Source organism: Syngnathus scovelli, chromosome 18 (assembly GCF_024217435.2).
Source record: "Syngnathus scovelli strain Florida chromosome 18, RoL_Ssco_1.2, whole genome shotgun sequence".
NCBI classification, from domain to species: domain Eukaryota; kingdom Metazoa; phylum Chordata; class Actinopteri; order Syngnathiformes; family Syngnathidae; genus Syngnathus; species Syngnathus scovelli.
This window is the reverse complement of record NC_090864.1, coordinates 6,677,973-6,697,848: the sequence shown is the minus strand read 5'-3', so window position 1 is coordinate 6,697,848 and position 19,876 is coordinate 6,677,973. Positions and strand designations below refer to the sequence as shown.

The window sequence follows — 19,876 nt, the reverse complement described above, 5'->3', positions numbered from 1 at the left end:
TCATATTTGGGCTTTGGAGCGGAGGCGCCTTCTGCTTTCCTAGTTCCCAGTTGACTTTGATTCGGATTTTTAAGTGTGGTAAGGTGAGGAACATCATGTGTTATTGTTTTCTTAACTGTGGATTGAACTTTCTAGAATATCTTTGTTGAATAGAGTTCAGTTGTATTTAACTTTGCCAGTGCATCAATGTCAGTCTTTACGGTGTAAAAAAGTTTGAGGACCGCCGGAGGAGGCGGTCGGACGCACACCAGGGTCGTCGGACCTCGGGGAAACACACGAGCATGTCAACATCTACGTGCGTGTGCGCGCTGCATAGAACTAAGACGCAATCAATTCATGGTGAGCCGCCTCAAATGGAACGCCAGGAATTTTTGCCTCACAGAGGAAATAAGAACAACAAAGGCATGAATAAATAATGTCGACCGACTTTGAACTCTGCATCAAAGTGAACACGCTCGCCCACGCCGCGAGCACGCGCGCTCACACACGCTAGCCCGCAAGGTTGCAAATGACGCGGGAAGGCTTCGCACTGTGTGGTCAGGGCCAAGGTGCTGAGGACGCATTACTTAGCGCAAGGCTGCAAGAGAAACCATCAAGTCTTTGGACTGCAGGTGCCCAATTTGCAGTCCCGAAAACCCCATAAGAACATGTTTCCATTCCCAACCCGCATGTGGCGACAACGTAAACAACTTTAATCACCGAGACACAGAAAACCAAACATGAAACATTACAGAGCGCTTCGTTGTCACTTCGCGTTGACAGTCATCGCTTGTGAAGTTCAGAGAATGCGTCAGCAAAGGTTAACGGGTTCTTCGTTTGCCCTGCTCACAAAGTTAGATGGAATTTTGCATGCTACTTCTTGACATATCCAAACAATACATATTGTAAGAAAGAAACACACTGGGCCAAAAATAGCTTCCTTGGGGGAGGTAATGAGTCCAGACAGGGCCGCTAAAGCACGCAAGTTGAACACAGCACAGTGTGTGTGTGCATGTGTGTAATTGCTGCGGTTTGACAGCAGGACATTCAGGCCAAGTTGGCCAGCCAGGAAAGCAACTAATTGAGTCCAACTTCTCACTCCTTATTGGTTGTGCTTGTGTCAAACGGGATGTGTATGCGCCGCTGAAGAACTCCCCGAACAAGGAGTAGGGTGGGGGGGGGGGGTCCTGTGAATATCGCCCAAACTAAACGATCTCCGTGACCTTGGCACAGGAGGCTTTAAACGCATATAAAAATGACGAGCCGGTGAGCGAGGCACTTGGCGGAGCCGTACGCGGTGAATGAGAATGAAGAAAGTCGGGGGGAGGGAAAAAGAGCGGCGACAATTAATTGAAAAGAGCCAAGCGATATTTACGAGATGCGCTCGAGTGCGCCGAGCTTGTCGCGTGTAAATGAGAGAAGAAGAGTGGAAATGAGCTGCTGGCATTTGGGAAAGTCCACGGAAGAGCAAACACCTTCATTTGTTCCTTCATCCAAAGCGGCGAGGCTGGCACTTAGCACGTTTCCTTCGCCGCAGAGCTCGTTACGGCCGCGAATGACAAATGACACCACGGTAAAGATATTTTTTCTCGTTGTCAATCGAACTCAACGAAATTCTGGGCAAGCGCCCCGGCACGTTTGTTTAGTTGTGTTGTCGAACTCACCTCCCTCTGCGTCAGCTTCTGCTTATCCAGTTGCTTGACCTTGGGGCTGTTGGCCAGCAGGTGGCGCAGTTTGACGTAGCTCTTCCACAGCTTCTGGTACCTGCCATGCAGGGAAGCAAATGAGGCTAAAAGGATTCCGACTCGGAGTCTGCAAAAACACGTCAATATTTCATCGCGCCTAATTGGAGACGTTGCTCCATTAGGTGCTTTTGTTTCGGGGCGGCAAACGTCGGAGATATGAGCGTCGGCCGCTTGAACTCCAAGTCACGTTCACCTGCCTCGGACTTTCTTTTTTTTCCACCTCGCTTTCATTCTCCGTTGTTTTTGCTCTCATTTGCATGTGAAAAGAGGGCCAAGGGTGTTATCGGCAAGGTGACATGGAGCCGCCGCGGAGACCCCCACCACCACACCCCGTGCCCCCACATTTTCAATCAGGCCTTCTGATTGATGCACTGAGTGTGACCGTTCTGCTCCCATTCAGTCGACTTTCTCCTCATTTAGCCAGAATTATTCAATTATGATTGCTGGGGTGGCCAGTTAAGGTGGTGCGGCTCGGCCGATCGGACAGAGTGAAAGGGGCGAGAGACGTACGCAGAGATATAGCGGGTGTGTGCGTGAGTGAGCGAGCGAGAGAGGCGGGGACGGGAGAGGAGGTGAGGGGGCCGCCGCAGAATAGAGGAATTATAGAGCTTTAATACCGGGGACTTCATTAGAGAGCGAGGCGAGGGAATGAGACGGCTTAACGGCTACGATTATCAGCTCGCCGCCCCCGCGCGGAAGCGGTCTGCGCGAAGGAGGAGCCAGAGAGGGGTCGAATATCCAACCTGCGAAACCCACGCGTCCCCAGTCTGCGTCTGTGACCTTTCCCGGAGATCCGACGTGATCTCTCTGCGGCACGCTGGCCTCTCTCGGTTTACATTAGCATGTGCTAACTCCCCGTACGTGTACGAGGTGAGGCTGTGGAACATATCTTGAGCGACATCAGAGATCAGATAGGACGTGTTTTATGAGAAAGTAGGACTCGACGAACCAAGCTGCAGATCTTCTTTTTTTTTTTTTAAATGATTGCAATGTTCACGTTAGATGTTCATGCTCCCACGCGGCCGCCGCCACCTCCTCCTCATTATTCCCTGGCCTCTAACTCGTAACCTCAGCGTACGCCACAAAGGCGCTCGAGGGTCCGGCGAGGGTGACAGCACACCGGGGCGTCTTCAGCCGAGTGAATTAATATCGCAAATGCCGCGTCCACGGACTGGCCGCCGCCGCCGCAATCGACTGTGACGCACTCCACAGCGCCCGCCACAGATCATTATCAGTGGCGGGTAAAGCCGATGCGCCGGCGCCACTAATGACATCCCAGTCTGCCCATAAATTTGTCGCCGCGTGCCACTTGGAGCCGTTTGGCATGGCGGCCCGGGCGTGATGAAAGCACTCGATGGGAAGGCGGCGAGGGGTGAGGACACTGGCGAGGTGGGAGCGACAATTACTCCTGGACCTTCTGTTTGCACCCTCATGTTACCTCCCGACTGCGGCCAAGGTGGAGAAATTGCGTTCATTAGAAATAAAGAAGAGAATGCGCAGCACGGTGACCTAGTGGTCAGCACGTCTGGCCCACAGTTCTGAGGTTCACGGCACATTCCGCATATGCTGTCAAGATGCCCGCAAGCTGTTTTCAATTGAGGAAAACAATTGTCTCCTACAAAGCCAAGACATGAACTGGCACACCTTTTTGTATCCAAACTCCCACGGGGTAGCAACTGTGATGATCTTCGACATCGCTTTTGTTAATTATGCAGCAGCACAATACACAATTCCCACCTGCGGGCCCTGCGTGGCGTGCGCAGCATCACTATGTGCAGGAAATAAACCGCGCGGGCTCCCGTGGCGGAGCCGCCCGACAGAGGAACCCGTGACGACGCATGCGAAAATGTCACGCCGCTCGTCCTTGCCGCCATCTATTCCCTCTTCTAATCCATCAGTCTACCCGCATGTTGCCTTGCGGAAACTCTTCAGCTTCTGGCGGCGGCGTGGCACGCAAGGGGATGTGGCCGGGAGCCCCTCATGGAACATGGGAGGGGGGGGGGAAGCTACAAGGAGTTGGATGACATTTATCTCGGGTCCAACCACATCGTTTCTCGGATTCCGTGAAATGATGATCATGAATGACTTATGGAATCACCTCGAGTCCACTTTCACCCTTCAGAATAAATGACTTGAAGAGGATGGGAATTTGAGAAAACACAGCGTGTGCCGCTGACGTGTGACCACGTGTGCGTAAGCGACCCTTGCATGCCAACATAGGGGGGCAGCCCCATCGTAAATCGAGGACCTCCAAGTGAATACAAAGCGATCCGAGATATTCACAGCGACGGATCTTACTGAGGGTCTCCAGCGTAGCTGAGTTGGGCAGGCCGTATCCCGAAATGAACGATGATGGGGAAGGTGATGACGTCTGGGTTGAACTGCTCCCGGTCCAGCTGGTCGATCCGCACCGAACTCGGTTTCTGGGGAGCGACAACACGGAAGCCAGGGCGGGTGAGCGCATTAGCAGTGTAAACAAGCTCGACAAGCGGGCGCCGTCGTTCAATCATTCGCCGCGCGGGACGCCGGCGGCGAGCGGATCGGCAGACACTCGTACGTGAGCGTCCTCGGGTAGCACTTTTGGCGGGATCGGACGCGAGGACCCCGACATACGGCGTCATGTGCTCGGTGGCAGATGGCTGGAGGCCCGTCGCTCACCTTGACATTAGCCACGTTCGCGCCTTACAAATTAAAAAAATAAATATATATATTTTTTTTAAAGGTGTGGGTGTATTTGATAAAGAAAGTAGGTACTCCTACTAGGAAGTGTCTGTCGCGATAGTAGGAAAAGAAAGAAGTTCATGGAAAACAGCAATGGCGGCAAATAGAAACAGTGGAAGTGATGTCTTCATACAATCGACTTAGATGGGGTGTGTTCCCGGCTGGTTTGATGATGATCTACCCCCCCCCCTCACCTGACAACCCTGACAGCGACCATTCAGAGCTGCCTCTGGGAGGAGCCGACTCAATAAGTCACGCTCGCTAAAGGTCGTTGCTATGCGGCGCCTGACATCGCATCACCTTCACCCGGACACAATTACTGTACGGCCTCTCAAAGGCGGGTCCGACACAGAGGTGAGCCGGCGTCACGGTGACATGAGTACGTGGCTGAAGGGGAGGGGGGGGTGTGCATAAGGATTGTGACAAGCAACGCCCTTGGGGATATTAGGTGAGCGTGCCGGTGTAACGGGCTAACGGGACAAACGGTACACGGGGGTTGCGGATGCCCTTGGACCACCGTCCTATGGAGAGGAGCAGGGGGGTGGGGGGGGGGGGGGGGGGAAAGGCCTGACTCACCGAGCCCGGGTTGGTGACGATCATGCCCTTGCACTCTTCCGCATACTTCTGCCACGCCAGCTCCTCCCACTGCAGCATGTCGGCGATCTGCTCCTCAGGGACCAGCGGCTTGCTGCTGCTCAGGAGGTAGAGCAGCACCTGGTGCATGGACAGCACCTCCTTCCCACCATCTGCACAATCGCAAGCGTTAGCCGCAATCCCAACGCGGCGGCGCAACTTGCAAAGACACGCAGCAGGCGAAAAAAGTGCAACTTCTAGAAAGTCGACTTCTCCTCTGTCCAAATAGCTGCTTTTGACGCTATCAAAAATGATGAGGCTGAGATAAATCACCAGCGTGAGAAGCAATGTATTGAATATAAAAGAAACAAGAGCAAATAGTCGGTAAGCTTCGGCATGTTTTTCTACGTATTATTACTTTGCCAAAACAAGGCTGATGCCGCCGCCTGCCACCAGAGTGGAACATTCCGCTGCACATTGACAAGCGGACGCACGTGTGAGCTCAAGCGCACTGTCAACCTCATGATGATTTCACACACATACACACAAACATAAATGAAATGTGGGGGGGGTGGTAAAATGCTCGCAGCGTGCACGCGGGTCAAGTCGAACGGACTTAATAGACACTCATGCAACATTGATTGTCCTGCATCCAGTGCATGCTGGACACTGGCTACTGGAAATGCATTAGCACACTAATAAATACATGACCACACACACACACACACACACACACACAAACATACTGAGGAATGCTGCATTGGAGTGGTTTTGTGCTTCTTGGGGGGAAAAAAAAAAAAGGAAGAAGCATATACAAGTGAAAATCCAGCTAAAAGGGGGGGGGGCGCAAATTGTTTATCGATGGAAGGTAGTGAGCTCGGTGGCTCTGCTGCCATAACAACCAGCCAGCGGGGGAAAGAAATCTGGCAGTGCAGCTGCGCCATCTGGTGTACAAGGGAGGCGACGCAGTCTTTCCAGGAATTGAAACTGGAAAATTTGCAGGGCAGCAGTGTGCAATAGCGGTTGGCACGTCTGCTCGACGGGATTGAGGCTCGGGGTACCGCTATAGGTGACGTTTGCCACTCACCGGGTAGGAATCGCACAAAACGAGGCATGAAGTGGAAGCGCTGGCATCCGCCGCCTTTATTCTCCCAATCTGGGCCTGCAACGCCATTGCAAAGGATGATTAGAAAGCAACCATCACAAGAGCTTCACACAAAACGACTGTTTTGATCGTCGTTTGGTGGAGCTTCTCCACAGTCATTTGAAGGCCACGATGTGAGGCCTAACTCGGAGATACCTGCGAGGTTCCAGTCGTACAGCTCCAGAATGTCCTGGAAGAGGTAGGAGGCGAAGAGCTCCAGGCCCTGCACGCAGTAGTTCTGCAGAAGCCACACCGGCGTCAGCGCCAACGCAATGACGAGCGCCGTTACGCAACCGAGGCGACGTTCCGACGTTATCATCCGAGCCGCCTTATCCACGCCATCGTCCCTCTCGCCTCTTCTCAAAAGGATTAGCACCTCGGCTCAGGAGGCGTGAGGAGGGACGCGTGGTTCCGCGGCTCAGACGCTCCAGATAAAAACAAAAAAAAGGCTGCGAGAGGAGCGGCGAGATAAAAAGAGCTTGCACTGACCTCGGGCGCCATCTCCTCTATGAAGTGGATGGTGTAATCTATGTTGAAGCGGATCACCCGGCACAATGGAATCTGCCGTGATGAAAGGAGCAGAAGAGAGGCTGAGCAAACGAGCCGCTGACTCATTAGCGCCGCGCTAGGCCGAGGTGACGGCTTTGCCGGCGAACTCATTAAAAGCTCCACTTGGGCAAAGCGCCGCTCGCCACCGAGGGCAGAGACGCTCGGCGTTTTAACACCTCAAATATCACTAAACAGATAAGCAGCCCCCCCACCCAGCCCCCGGGGCTTTAATCTCCCGGTTACAGCCGCTTTCTTGTCCGAGCGGGGGCGCTTTGAGAGATTAACCTGTGAGACACATCCGGGGCGCAAACCGGCAGCCGGGCGAATAACGCGGCGCTCCCGGTCCTTTAATCCCCGAGGCGCCACGAAGCGTTTAGCCAGCGTTTCAAAAGCGCAACGGCTGAAGTGATCCAGTTCAAATGGCGGCTAATGCGCAGGACGTGCCCGCTGCCGGACATTTTGACCCCAAAGGTTTAACATTCAAATTGCCACTCAAACACGCCACCTTATAAACTTCTACCGTACTCAGATGACCTCGAGATCGAGAGAGGCTTCTCCATCAAACGCTTTTGCGCTCGCACATTTGGAGTTATCACAAAAACAAAATCCCTCGCAGTCAGAAAAAAAAAAAAAAAAAAAAAAGCAATATCGTGTTCCCCGCGAATACCAAAATCGTTTGCACACGACAGCAACAAAGCACTACTTTTGTGTTTGGCAGAAATGAAGTTCCTTCCCTCACCAAGATGCCAAAGGGTGGCGCCAAAGATCTACTTTTACAGCTTTGGCATAAATGGAATAGGTTGAGCAAAAAATCTGCAAATAGGTGAATTAGCCAATCTACAGGGGAATATAATTTGGAAGACAATCATCACCCAGTTTGGCAACAGGAGGACTAAAATCACCTCGTGGATTTCCACAACATACTGCACAGAAAGTGTAATTCCACTTTGTACACTCACACTGGTGAGGGGAGTGTGGGAGAAAACGGAGAAGCCCTCAAAAAGATACTCGTGGTCGTCGTAGTTGATCACAGTGGGACGGTCCGTCTGGAACGCAAGAACGGGAATACGTCTCAAACGGATCCGACTCGAGAACGGCTATGGAAAAGCTGTGCGTGTGGGTACCAAGAAGTTGGTGGGCGGAGACACTGTGATCCGATAGTGGAACAACTTGCCGGCGTTGTTGTTCATTCCACGACATACTTCCACAGGCTGCAAAACACAAAAGTTGACCAAAGTCACACGGGAGGAAGTCAACACAAGACTGACCCGATAGTGGAATTAAATCAATCGGCGAGCCGCGGTGGAAAGGATGCTTTAAATTAAGCCGCTCTTGGCCTACCACTAGGGGGAGCTGCCACACCACTGACAAAAAAGTGTGATAGGTTTGAAATGTTCCTCGCACCTCTTCCCCTGGGTAGATGCTGTGACGAATGCCTGTGCGACGGGCCTTGGCGCTGCACTTGCACAGGGGGCCGTCGTTCATCTGGAAGAAGGGAAAACACCGAATCCGTCACGCAAGCCCTACCACCGTTCCGACAAGATTACAGAATCCAGGAGGAGGAGCAGCGGACCTGTCCCGGGTCGTTGTACCACAGCTCGTCGTGAAGCCGGTCGGGATGCGCTTTCTTCCTCTTGATTTCAGCGATGACGTCAAACAACTCTGAGTCGGAGCTGCTGGAGCAAGAACTTGCCTCCTCGTCCGATTCACACTCCGACTCGCTGCTGCTGGCGCCTGAAACGCGCAAGTTAGCATTAACGGCAGAACTGCTTGGGAGTTGCTGTTTTTTTTTAAATTAGCACACCGGGGTCCTCGTCCAGTTTGGTCTTTGGCGGTTCCCACTTGGGTCGGGACTCCTTGGCTCTCGCCTGCCGCCTTCCCAGCTCTTCCTCAAAGCGCTCGTAGAGGTTTCGTAGTTTACTCGTGCCGACAACAGTGGAGTCTCCCTGGAGGGGAATCACAGTCAAAGCGGCGGGGGAGTGACGCAACGGTTCCCGCTTGAGTAAATACCACTTGATCCATGGGATCGTTGGAGTAGAAGTTCTCAGCGTGGGTGCAACGGATCCAGGCGGGCTTAAGCATGTCGTCCTCCTCCGTCTCATCCTCGCCCCTGTCCTTGTGCCGCTCGGCTTCAGCCTGCTCTCTCTCGCCACCGCACTCCTCGGAATCTCGGCTACGGCCAGAAGAGTAGCCGCGGTCTCGGCTCGGGACCGACCAGGACTCGGACCGGCGGTCCCGCTCGTCCTCCCACCGGCTGCGCTTCTTGTCTCTGCTGGTCGAGCGACTGCAAAGGCGGAAACATCAAATCAATCCCAGATTAAATGCGAAGCCGATTCTCAAATAAGGAGAGCGATGACGAGTCCTGCAGATGTCGCGTACCTGCGAGGCCTCTTTCGGTGTCGATCAGGCGACGGGGATCTTCGAGTGTCACGGTAGCGGTAACGCTCCCTGTGTGCACACAAACAGCACAAAACGGAGCAACTGATGAAGTGACCGTACCTTTCAGTCCCAGGGAAGGTTTCGTTTACCTGCTGCGATCGCGGCTTCCACGTGCGCCGCACGGGGAGCGTCCAGCGTCATACTCGGACTTGTAGCGCCCACCCTCACTCCTGCCGCGCCTGTCCGGGCTCCTGCCGCGGTCCTTGCGCTCTCTGGGAACATCCAGGCGATGCCTGTCCCCGTAGCCAACGTAGCCTCGCTTTCGGTGGTCGTCATGGCGATATCCTTGCTCAGGGGACCGCCCGCCGCCACCGCCGGGCTTCTCGTATTTGTACTGCCCCCCATGGTGGAAGCTCTGATCGGGTGCGAATGAGCCGGGGCTCTGGGTGTATCCCGGGTTGAAGGGAGGGGGAGGGAAAGGGGGATGGGGAGGATGAGGGTAGCCCATGTGGTACGGAGGGGGATAAGTCATAGACGGAGGCGGATTTGGAGGTGGCATGGGAGGGTGTGGCAAAGGCGGCGGGGGCACGGGCGGCATCATGTAAGGGTGGTAGGGGTTCTGCGGCATCGATGAGCTGGGCATGGGAGCACCGGGCAAGGGCGGAGGTGGGAAGTTAGGTGCTTTGGTGTAGGGCGGACGCATCTGACATGGGTGAAGCGAGCCCGGCGTCGAGGGTGGCGCTGGCGGCGGGTACGACACAAAGTCAGAGTGCGGCAGCGGCGGTGGCGGCATGTAAGTGCTACTGTTCCCATGGTACCCGGGCGGGGCGGAAGATTGAGAATCATAGGCGTACGGGGGTGCAACTTGCAGAGGTGGTGGGGGCCTCAGGTTCGTGGTGCGGTAGTTTTGCCCGGGGGGCATTGCACCCCTGGGAACTCCGCGGTCCTGGTGAAAAGACATGACTGCCGGGTGGGGGGCAAAACTGTTGAAATATACATTAATTAACAGCAAGTCACAAATGTCAGGCATGCAACACAGCCAATAGAAATGTTTGTAAAGTAAATAGTTTGAGCGTCCCTAGTTGACAATCACGTGTGGCAGGATGACTGCACCGACCAATTAATGAATTAATACGCACCATTAAAATGCCATAAATACGTAAATAATCAAGCGTAGCAGTGGTTAAATGACATTAATTGGGTAAACGCTGACATATTGCTCCAACACAGTGGCATGAAATAACACTAAACATCTTTGGTATTTCTGCGACCCAACATGCTAGCAGGCTCGCCGCTCCACCGAGCAAGAATATGTGCAATACTTTACCTTCAAATTTAAATACCACGACGAACAGTTGTAACTCCGCCTCATCAAAATCTTGTCGTAACACGTCTAACTTGCAATTGCATTAAATGAAGCAGGATATGAAAATGTATGACAATCCGAGGCGTAAAACAGTGTGTACAAATGCCGAGCGGTCCGTGTTTCTAGTCGGAATAGTTACGGTAAACACATAGCTGGACCAATCACAGGTTGTGTTAACTGGCCAATGAAAATGCGTTGTGAAGTTTTACTTCCTGTATTTTTATCGCTAGTGTAAATACAGTATAGTATCCCTGTTAATGAATTTTAGATCAGCGGACAAAACCTTGGATGCACCTAGTTGACGATAACAATTTATATTTCTAATTAAACTGTCAACATAATCACGATGTTTGCAGTGACGTAGAAACACTCGACTCCGTACATTAGTTGGAATTTGAACGTCATGTGGCTGGAGTTCCACTTGGTAGGCACTAGAGGGTAGCAGAGAAATATTGCATCCGTGAAGCTGTGTTACCATGGCAACTCCCATGGTTTTCACAAAAGCAGATGAGTCCATTTACTTCTTCAGGCTAAAGTTGTTTTGGGCAATCTTGAAGTACTCAGATGGCTTTAATGCACCTCATATAATTTTCAGCGGAAATCTAACTCATTGTGCTCCCTATTGATCCATCTCATCAGGTGATGCTCTGTTCCGCCTCACAGCATTAACTCGGATGGCAGACACTGAAAAAAGGAACCTAGAAGAGTGGTGGAAATAATGATGATGTCTCATGCATCTTTGTTCCCTTTTACTTCAACCATAAAAGTACACAGCAAAAGCAAGCAAAAAAGTCAAAGTAATTTATCTTTGAAGATAGGTAAGATGAGGAAACCAAAAAAAAAAAAAAAAAAGAGTCATGAGCTTCTGCAGTCTCTCGCAGAATAGTCAATCTGCACCCCGGGCGGTCAAGGACAGAGAGACATTCACAAAAACTCAACTGTGTGGTGTATTATAAGTTTATTCATAAAACAATTCATTCTAATCTTTAGTTGTATTGCATGTTATTAATTTAATTACCAGTGATCAATGAACACGTGTGGTCAAATAAATACATGTTAAATATGCAGCCTGTTTTGTTGTTGTTTTTTTAAACTGTTGTTCAGGCTTTTTTGTGTTTACTCAATTCTGGAGCTTTCCATTATATTGCTCAGATGGTTGCCCACGATGACTCAACGGGAGTGCTGAGCAAAGGAAATTAATTTCCTCAAAAGAAAAAAAAGAACAAAAATCAAGGTTTTCCTTTGTGGGTTGACTCAGATACTGGGAAATTATCCCCTCCACCCAGAAATATTGACCACCACCAAAATATCATCATCTCAAGGCCTCTCAAGAAATCGATGGAAATTGTCTTACCGCCATGTTGCCGAAGCGCAAACTTCACACATACTCAACAATTAATTCGACGTATCCACAATTAAGCTTTTAGTGGCTATTTTTACAACTTGAATATTCCAAGTGAAATAAGGACTTTCCTCCTTTCAGTCAGCACACAGATCAATGATTTTACACGGGCGAGCCTCACTTGGCCAAATTTCCTCGAGGGTCTTACTGTTCAATTTCCAAAATAGCTCTTGTTACGACAAACATGTGTTCTTTGAACATTTTCCCAATGTTCCAGGCGATGCTCCAACCTGAGTCCCGGGTTCATTACAATCGTTTACAAAACACCCCTGCTATTCAGTATCATCCATATATATGTATATTTTTTTTATCATACCGAGTAAATGCCGGAACACACTGTGCCCGCCGCGTGCAAGTGCATCGTGACAATGTTGTTTTTACAAGGGTGAGTAGTGTGAAGAGTTCCTTAAGTGAACATCTTGGATGAAAGAACAGAAAACAATCATGGGGCTTCTGAAAACTTTCATTGGATGGGAGGATGGAAGCGCATTCGAGGCGAGTTGAACACCCCATTGAATGATTCTCAAATTTCTAAATGTCAATTTCACTTGATGGGAACGTGTAATAATACACCAAATGGATTTTTTGTGTTTAAATTCAAATGGCAACAAATGATCAGAATTTTTAATGCAACTGTGGTATCTCGGTGTCATTGTCGTCTTGATTTTTTTGTCACCCGGCAACCGCCGCCAACGCAGCGAGTGAAGGTTAATCAAGCCACGTCTCGCATATGCGCTGACTCATATTCGCCGGTTTGCACTTATTTGTGGGATGATTTAAGGAGTTTACACCAATTTATTTCCTGCCAGGTAACATAAAATTCGTCGGCATGAACGGCTACTTAAAGCTGCCACGCGCTCGTTAGTGAGCGACAAAACATTTATCACAACCTGGCCTCGAACAACATCTTTCGAACAAATGTTATTTTGCACTAACGCGAGTGACGCCGCTTGGAAATTTACATTTTGAATAAGATCCGAATCTGCCATCCCGATTCACTTTGCTTCGTGAACGCCGGCCGATTGCTTTTGTTTGTCCTTAAAACGCTATAATTGTGATGAATTCATGACAAACTGGGCGGCCACCAGAAAGCAATCAGGTAAGCAACAATATACGAGCCTTCGGAACAAGCATTTGTCAGGCATTATTCTTTTACAGCAAGTCGTTAAACTTCACTCCCGTGCTCCATGTGAATAAAAATATTGTTGTTGTTGTTGTTGTTGCTATTCAGTATCATCCATCTGTCTAGTAAACGAGGTTTGAACTCGGTAGCAATGGAATAAAATTTGGAGGACAACCTTTATCTTTGAAGGACTCCTGCAAGACCCCCTTCAAAATGGCTGCTTCAAAGCAAAATGGCGGACTTGGCTTTATGAGACTACAGTGATCCCTCGCTACTTTGCGTTTTGTTTATCGCGGCTTCACTACTTCGCGGATTTTTTTTCCAAATTAAAAAAACATTTCAAAGTCAAAATAAAACTTCTAAATTGAGGAAACACATGCCTAACCTTTAGGACAATGTAGTATTGCTCCAAATGTTTGTTTACATTCCTTTAGAAGTCCGTTTTCGCATGTTAGCACGATCGCGAATTAGCATCTTTACGCTAACTCGTTAGCCTGCCCAGTAGGTTGGTGACCGTACTTCGCGGGTTTCACTTATCGCGGGTGGTTTTTGGAACCAATTATCCGCGATAAACAAGGGATTACTGTACATCTTTTGTGGCTCAACACTTGATAGATATGTTGTGCATACTCGATTTTTGGAAACAGGAGTTTTGAGTTTTTCCTTGCCCTCTTGGGAGTTTAAGATCAGTTTAAGATCAGGGGATGTTTGAGAATATCTTTCATTTTTCACATGTCCTGAGTGTTGTTGTTAGTCACCTAAATGTTGAACAGAGGCTGTGATTTACCGAAGTCAAATTCCTTGTTTGGCACGCTCAAACATGGCGAATAAAAAAACTCTTGAATCTTGAATCTTTTATGCAGCTGAGGTTGCAGGGGCTGTTTTTTTTTTTGTGGTTATTATTAAATTAGAATCAGACGAGTGAACAAATTACCCTCGGCGCTTCCCGTCCCCGGAGATGCTAGCCATGCAATCTGCCAATAGTAATTGAAAGGCCTGACTTGGGTGTGAACGGAAGAATTATTTGTGTGCGTTCTAATTGGCGTCCACCAACCCCCAGGAGGCCGCCACCACAAGGACAGCACACGGTCAATCGGGGTCGGAGGGCGGATTTGTTGTTGTTTTTTTAATGTACCCACACTCTATAGCTGTTCCTTCGGCGAGATTTTGTTGTTGGACTTCTTAAAGCTGTCATCGGAACATTTTGAAAATGATGTTGACATTAAAGAGTCTTGCTTTGACTTTTCAATTCTTTTTTTTTCTTCAACCATTTCATTTGAGTTGTTTTGTTTGTTATATAACTCCAAGTGAATGTAAAGTCGATTCGCTCTGCCAGCGGCTTTTGTTTCACTCTTCTGCTCTTAGCTCTCATGAAGAAGGATGATGAGAGTTTGGTGAAATTCCGCCTTTGACTGAATAATTCGTCCTTGGAGGCAGAAGCGCCGATGGAGGAAAAGCTCATCCCCCGCGGGGCCTTGAATGCATTCTCAAAAAGCAAAAAGTCTTTGTTGGGTCCTCACAAAGCGGTTTGATGATTGACAACCACTGTGGACGGCTTCATTGGCATCCTTGGCATCCTTGATAAGCGCTTGGTTTCATTCATGAATATCCTTCTACTTTTGGGTCCTGCCTCACCTCCACTATCAGCCAATGGGAAAGATGAGCACGGGCTCACTGGCTCCGTGCGTGTGCGTGCGTGTCGAGGACGTATAATAGCGGCAAGCGGCAGGATCTCCCTCCCTCACTCTGGTTTGCCCTCCTCCTTCCTGCTCTGAGTGAGAAACAAACGAAGAGCAGAATCGCTCGCTGTAGAACTCCAGGCGGCCCGTGACGATGGGCACGCAAGAGAGTTTTTAGGAGTGTAGAAGACGAAGGAGGAGGAATCATGAACACCACGGGGTGGGAAGGTCCGACGGCGGGCTACGGCAACCGCAGCGAGGACCGGCGGACTCCCGAGCGAGAGTCCTCGGAGGGATGCTGCGACCAGCTGCTGATCTCCACCGAGGTCTTCCTGACCCTGGGCATCATCAGCCTGCTGGAGAACGTCCTGGTGGTGGTGGCCATCGTCAAGAACAAGAACCTGCACTCGCCCATGTACTTCTTCATCTGCAGCCTGGCCGTGGCCGACATGCTGGTGAGCGTCTCCAACGCCTCCGAGACGGTGGTCATCGCCCTGATCAACGGCGGCACGCTACGCATCCCGGTGCGGCTCATCAAGAACATGGACAACGTCTTTGACTCCATGATCTGCAGCTCGCTGCTGGCGTCCATCTGCAGCCTGCTGGCCATCGCCATTGACCGTTACATCACCATCTTCTACGCGCTGCGCTACCACAACATGGTCACGCTGAGGAGGGCTGGCATGGTCATCGCCGGCATCTGGACCTGCTGCATCGCGTCGGGCGTGCTCTTCATCGTCTACTCAGAGAGCACGGGCGTGCTGGTGTGCCTGATCGGCATGTTCTTCACCATGCTGGTGCTGATGGCCTCTTTGTACGTGCACATGTTCCTGCTGGCGCGCCAGCACATGAAGCGGATCGCCGCGCTGCCGGGGCACCCGCCGCTGAGGCAGCGCGCCAACATGAAGGGCGCCGTCACGCTCACCATCCTGCTGGGCGTCTTTGTGGTGTGCTGGGCTCCCTTCTTCCTGCACCTCATCCTCATGATCAGCTGCCCGCGCAACCCCTACTGCACCTGCTTCATGTCGCACTTCAACATGTACCTCATCCTCATCATGTGCAACTCGGTCATCGACCCCATCATCTACGCCTTCAGGAGCCAGGAGATGAGGAAAACCTTCAAGGAGATCTTCTGCTGCTCGCACAGCCTCGACTGCGTCTGAACTTTGAGCCGTGGGCGCCTTTCATCGAGACTGACGTGCGTTCATCATGAAGTTTGAAATGAAGTCCATCAACGCCATCATCAATGCCTTCAGGAGATGTGAGAGAGATCTTCAAGGAGATTTACCACATGCTTGTGCCTGTCAACTTGGGTTGCACCAAGGTCGATTTCTCCAAGGGAACCAGCCGCCTTCCTTCAAAGTCGACTGTTGACTGCCAAATTTTAATCCTAAATCTTATAAAGTGAAGATATGCTGATATATTTTGCACAAGACGGCCTTAAATGTCATCAACCCCTGCAAACGTGTGTCCTCTCTTCTACTTTCTTCTAAATTCACATTCATCCAAGAAAACATTGGTAAGGGCTCTCTATCTCCTTTCCAAACATCCTCCCACCCAAAAGAAGAGCCGTGAAGATCTAAAAGCTCCACTCCGACTCGTGCTTGATTTACTGCGTCGCGATACTTTTGTCCAGATGGAAAATTTCTGGGTTTTTTTCCCCCCCCAAGCCCTGAGTGAGTGTGCGGGAAGAAACAGGACAGAGGGGATGTCGAGTCATCTGATGGCAGAAAAAAATAAAAATAAATAAGTGCTGATTGCACGTGACCGCCAAAATCGGCGTGACATCTAATCACAAACATACATTCACCACAAAGACTTGAAGTGTCCCTGGCGTTGCCATGCCCCGCCGCCCCCCGCTTTTGCTGCGGCTCCAAAAAAAGACAGGAACATGCTCTCGGGCAATCATGAGACCAGAGAGTGCACAACTGAGAGATTGTTGCACTTATGTAAAGTTTTTGTCAAGCTGAATGAAGCCATCATCTTTAGTCCATCCCAAAAAATTCAAACATTGGGGTCACAAACATTTGGGGTTCAAGAACCCCTTACAAGGAATACATTTTTCCAAGGTCGCTCTCATACTCAAAACGTCAATTAAACAACGTGAAATAGGAATTTAAAATGACTGCCTTGGTTTGAAAAAAAAAAAAAAAAAGTTCTAATTCTACCATGACAAATTCACCTATTTTTCCTTTTTTTTTTTGGGGGGGGGAGTGGTTGCAACATTTTGAAAATAAAGTTGTATTTTCCCAAGATTAAATCACAGCTGTTTAACACCAGAAAGTCACGTATGAATTTTAAAAATACATTATTCTGTAACTATTACGTCTTTTATTAAGAAAAACACGCCTTTACGCTGTAAAAAAAAAAAAAGACTTGAGTCTCAAAGGAATATGCTTTTTGTTCTTCAAATAAATAAACGTAAAATAATAAACGCCTTGCAATTTAAAAAATATAATTAAACACCTTAAAAATGATGCAGTGATGTCACATTCATGCGATTGTATGCGTTTGAATGATATCCGAACTTTAAGAGCCTCTCCCGACAATTACGAGCGTTTTTCGAAGCCAGTAAATGTTCTCCTGACGAGATCGCACCATCCGTTGCCTTCCAAAACGCTTGCAATCAGTGGTGGAGGAGCTTGAGTGTGTTCATGATCTACTTGGGCACACTCATAGTGTCAGTGTTTAAGCAGACTTGAGTCACATCGTTCTAACTGTGAAGAAGTGTAATTGTGTTTATTATGTCGTGTCATGTGGCGCTAAACTAGCTGAATGGTCGCTATGGTAACAGTCCGCATCGCATAAATGTCAATCGCATCTGTAAATACCAGGATGTCAAAACTTTCTCGGGATTGATGTGAGATTTTTCCCGCAAACATATTTGAGTACATCAGAGACTTGGACTCGTTGGTCATTACGTGAGATTCCCTGACCTCAGACTTGGGACTTGATGGAAGGTTGGACACAACGAGTTTCGGATTTGCCGAAGACTTGAAAATACCTCGTGACTAACACGGGAATTGCGGATTTTCTTGAAATTCGGGACTTGTTGGAGACTTTGTGGAGTTGCTTTTAGTATCTTGGCCTTTAACCCGCTCTGTTATGTCCAAACGTGTTGTCAAATTGTATTTGGTGTTTTCTTGTGTTCCTGTGAGCCGCTGCTGGAAACTTTAATACAGCATCACCTGTGTCTCGAAATATTTCTTGTCTGAGTCTTTGAGTCGGCTTCTTTTGAGCAATTTTTTTTTTTTTTTAATGTTTGGCAATTATGATTTATTGCTAGCAATGTACATCTACGCTAAGGGGCAATCAATCTTTTTTATTATTAAGACGAATAAAGTAATAAGCCCAGGGCAGAGGAGATCAAATCCCAATCACGTACGCTCGTCTAGTTCATTTATTTCACTTGTATGCAGCACATTGAAGATAAATGTTGTGTAATTCGATTTGACTGTCTGCTGTATGCACAATTGCGCCATTTCCACCAAGTTGCTCTTATTTATTCATTGCTCTTATTTATTCATTGTATGTGCCTTTTTATTTTTACTTTTTGTATTATTTACTTGAATGTGTAATAAGTCTTGTCACCGTGGGATAGTGGAAAACGCAATTTCGACCTCTTTGTATGTCTTGACATGGGAAGAAATTGACAATAAAGCAGACTTTGACTTTGATATTCTCTATAAAACGCTGTAACAAAGCACAGAAAAAAATAAAGATGTATTCTACATGATTTATAGCAAGAAACCACACAGTTGATGAGTTTTAAGAAAAACATTTTTCAGATTCTCAGCCATGAGCAAGAATAAACTTTTCTCGTCTCTTTTCATTTCCAACGTCTGTTTTCGGGGGCATTTTTAGTGCTTCACTTTGCGACCTTTGGAGAAAGTCACTCAATTGCTCCAGATGCCACTTTGCTCTGATGGCCTCCCACTTTACAGACTCATTTGCATAAAAGCAGCCCAACGTTTTCATTGAAAAGCAGACTGTGTATTTTGGAGCAAAGCCGCCGCTGTTTTCGGTTTTGATGAGCAAAGCTTTGCAATTAATTTACTGGTCGCAATGCAGAAGATACAGTGGCCGGCCAGCACTAATAATTCTCACGGCTCGGCAGATTAGATTGACATGGCGACACGTACAAGCTGAAATCTGATTGGACAGAAACTAATCCATCCATTTTTGCCTTCTGGAAGCCAGAAGAAATGCAGCAAAAGCAGCAGAACAAAGTTGAGCAAATCTCAGTAAGAGGAATTAAAAGGCCAAACTTATTTGGAAGCAAAAAAAAAAAACAAATATGAAAATCAAAAATGCAGCCATTTACTTGACATGTTGATGTAACAAACAAAAGGTTCACCTTGCCCGGAGATCAAGTGAGGCATTTGATTTAAAGCAAACAGGACTCAGGAAACAGGAAAGTATTAAAAGGGTTTTCAAATTGCATTTTTCCTGAACGGAATCATCAAATCTTTTGAATGAGATCCCGCAATGACGCTTGCAGCCTTGCAATATTTTGGTTTCCACGGCGACAGAGCCGGGAGAAAAGCTGAGCAACCGGCGGATGGAAAGCAAACGATCAATCGGGGACAGAATGCGCATTAAAAAATATTGATTATGACAGATGGAGAAGTTAATTAACAACAGGAATTCATCAAAGCTTTCGCAGAGAACATCTGGACTTTTTCTTTTCCTTTTGTCTGCTTGTGGCCCAAAGTTAGTGAAATAAACTTTTAATTAAACAAGCTGACGAGTTTTGGGGGGACATTGTCACTGGGAGGTGAAGTAACTCAGTCAAAACTTTGGAAAATAAAAGGCCCAAAAGGTAATTAAAGTGACAATTGTCTGCTGAGATTAGCATATTACGTCGCATCAGTGGAGGTCAGCATACGACATACATTTCACTTTTTTTTTTCCCTCGCTCTCTATGATATGTATGTGTGTGTGTGTGTGTGTGTATATATGTGTGTATATATATATATATATATATATATATATATATATATATATATATATATATATATATATATATATATATATATATATATATAATATGATATATTATCACCCGCGATAAGTGAAATCCGCAAAGCACAGTCACCAACAAGAAGTACTGGGCAGGCTAACGAGTTAGCAGAAAGACGCTAATTCGCGATCGTGCTAACACGCTAAAACGGACTTCTAAAGGAATGTAAACGAACATTTGGAGCAATACTACA

General features: G+C 48.3%; 2 protein-coding genes across 4 annotated transcripts in view; one reads left to right on the top strand and one right to left on the bottom strand.

Moving 5' to 3' along the window:
- drosha (drosha ribonuclease III) overlaps positions 1 to 19,876 on the bottom strand; it is a 97,558-nt gene that overhangs the window by 32,302 nt on the left and 45,380 nt on the right. The window contains exons 1-15 of one of the 3 annotated variants that reach the window (XM_049749531.2): positions 10,418 to 11,324; positions 9,240 to 10,073; positions 9,091 to 9,159; positions 8,722 to 8,995; positions 8,516 to 8,657; positions 8,285 to 8,445; positions 8,116 to 8,196; positions 7,836 to 7,922; positions 7,671 to 7,757; positions 6,652 to 6,723; positions 6,319 to 6,400; positions 6,106 to 6,180; positions 5,022 to 5,191; positions 4,023 to 4,147; positions 1,644 to 1,743 (exon numbers count right to left, since the gene is read on the bottom strand). In XM_049749531.2, the coding sequence (XP_049605488.1) occupies positions 1,644 to 1,743; positions 4,023 to 4,147; positions 5,022 to 5,191; positions 6,106 to 6,180; positions 6,319 to 6,400; positions 6,652 to 6,723; positions 7,671 to 7,757; positions 7,836 to 7,922; positions 8,116 to 8,196; positions 8,285 to 8,445; positions 8,516 to 8,657; positions 8,722 to 8,995; positions 9,091 to 9,159; positions 9,240 to 10,051 (2,337 nt within the window). In that variant the 5' untranslated portion in view covers positions 10,052 to 10,073; positions 10,418 to 11,324. Of the gene's footprint in view, positions 1 to 1,643; positions 1,744 to 4,022; positions 4,148 to 5,021; positions 5,192 to 6,105; positions 6,181 to 6,318; positions 6,401 to 6,651; positions 6,724 to 7,670; positions 7,758 to 7,835; positions 7,923 to 8,115; positions 8,197 to 8,284; positions 8,446 to 8,515; positions 8,658 to 8,721; positions 8,996 to 9,090; positions 9,160 to 9,239; positions 10,074 to 10,417; positions 11,325 to 19,876 lie in introns of those variants that run through there. The other 2 variants (XM_049749532.2, XM_068648730.1) reach the window with 2 other exon arrangements.
- On the top strand, positions 14,668 to 16,809 carry mc4r (melanocortin 4 receptor). Its single transcript, XM_049749554.2, has one exon. It carries the CDS (start codon positions 14,867 to 14,869, stop codon positions 15,821 to 15,823), a length of 957 nt encoding a protein of 318 aa, XP_049605511.1. The 5' UTR covers positions 14,668 to 14,866; the 3' UTR covers positions 15,824 to 16,809.

Excerpts from the sequence above, each read along its gene's own strand:
- mc4r (XM_049749554.2), top strand. The coding sequence starts at position 14,867 with ATGAACACCACGGGGTGGGAAGGTCCGACGGCGGGCTACGGCAACCGC.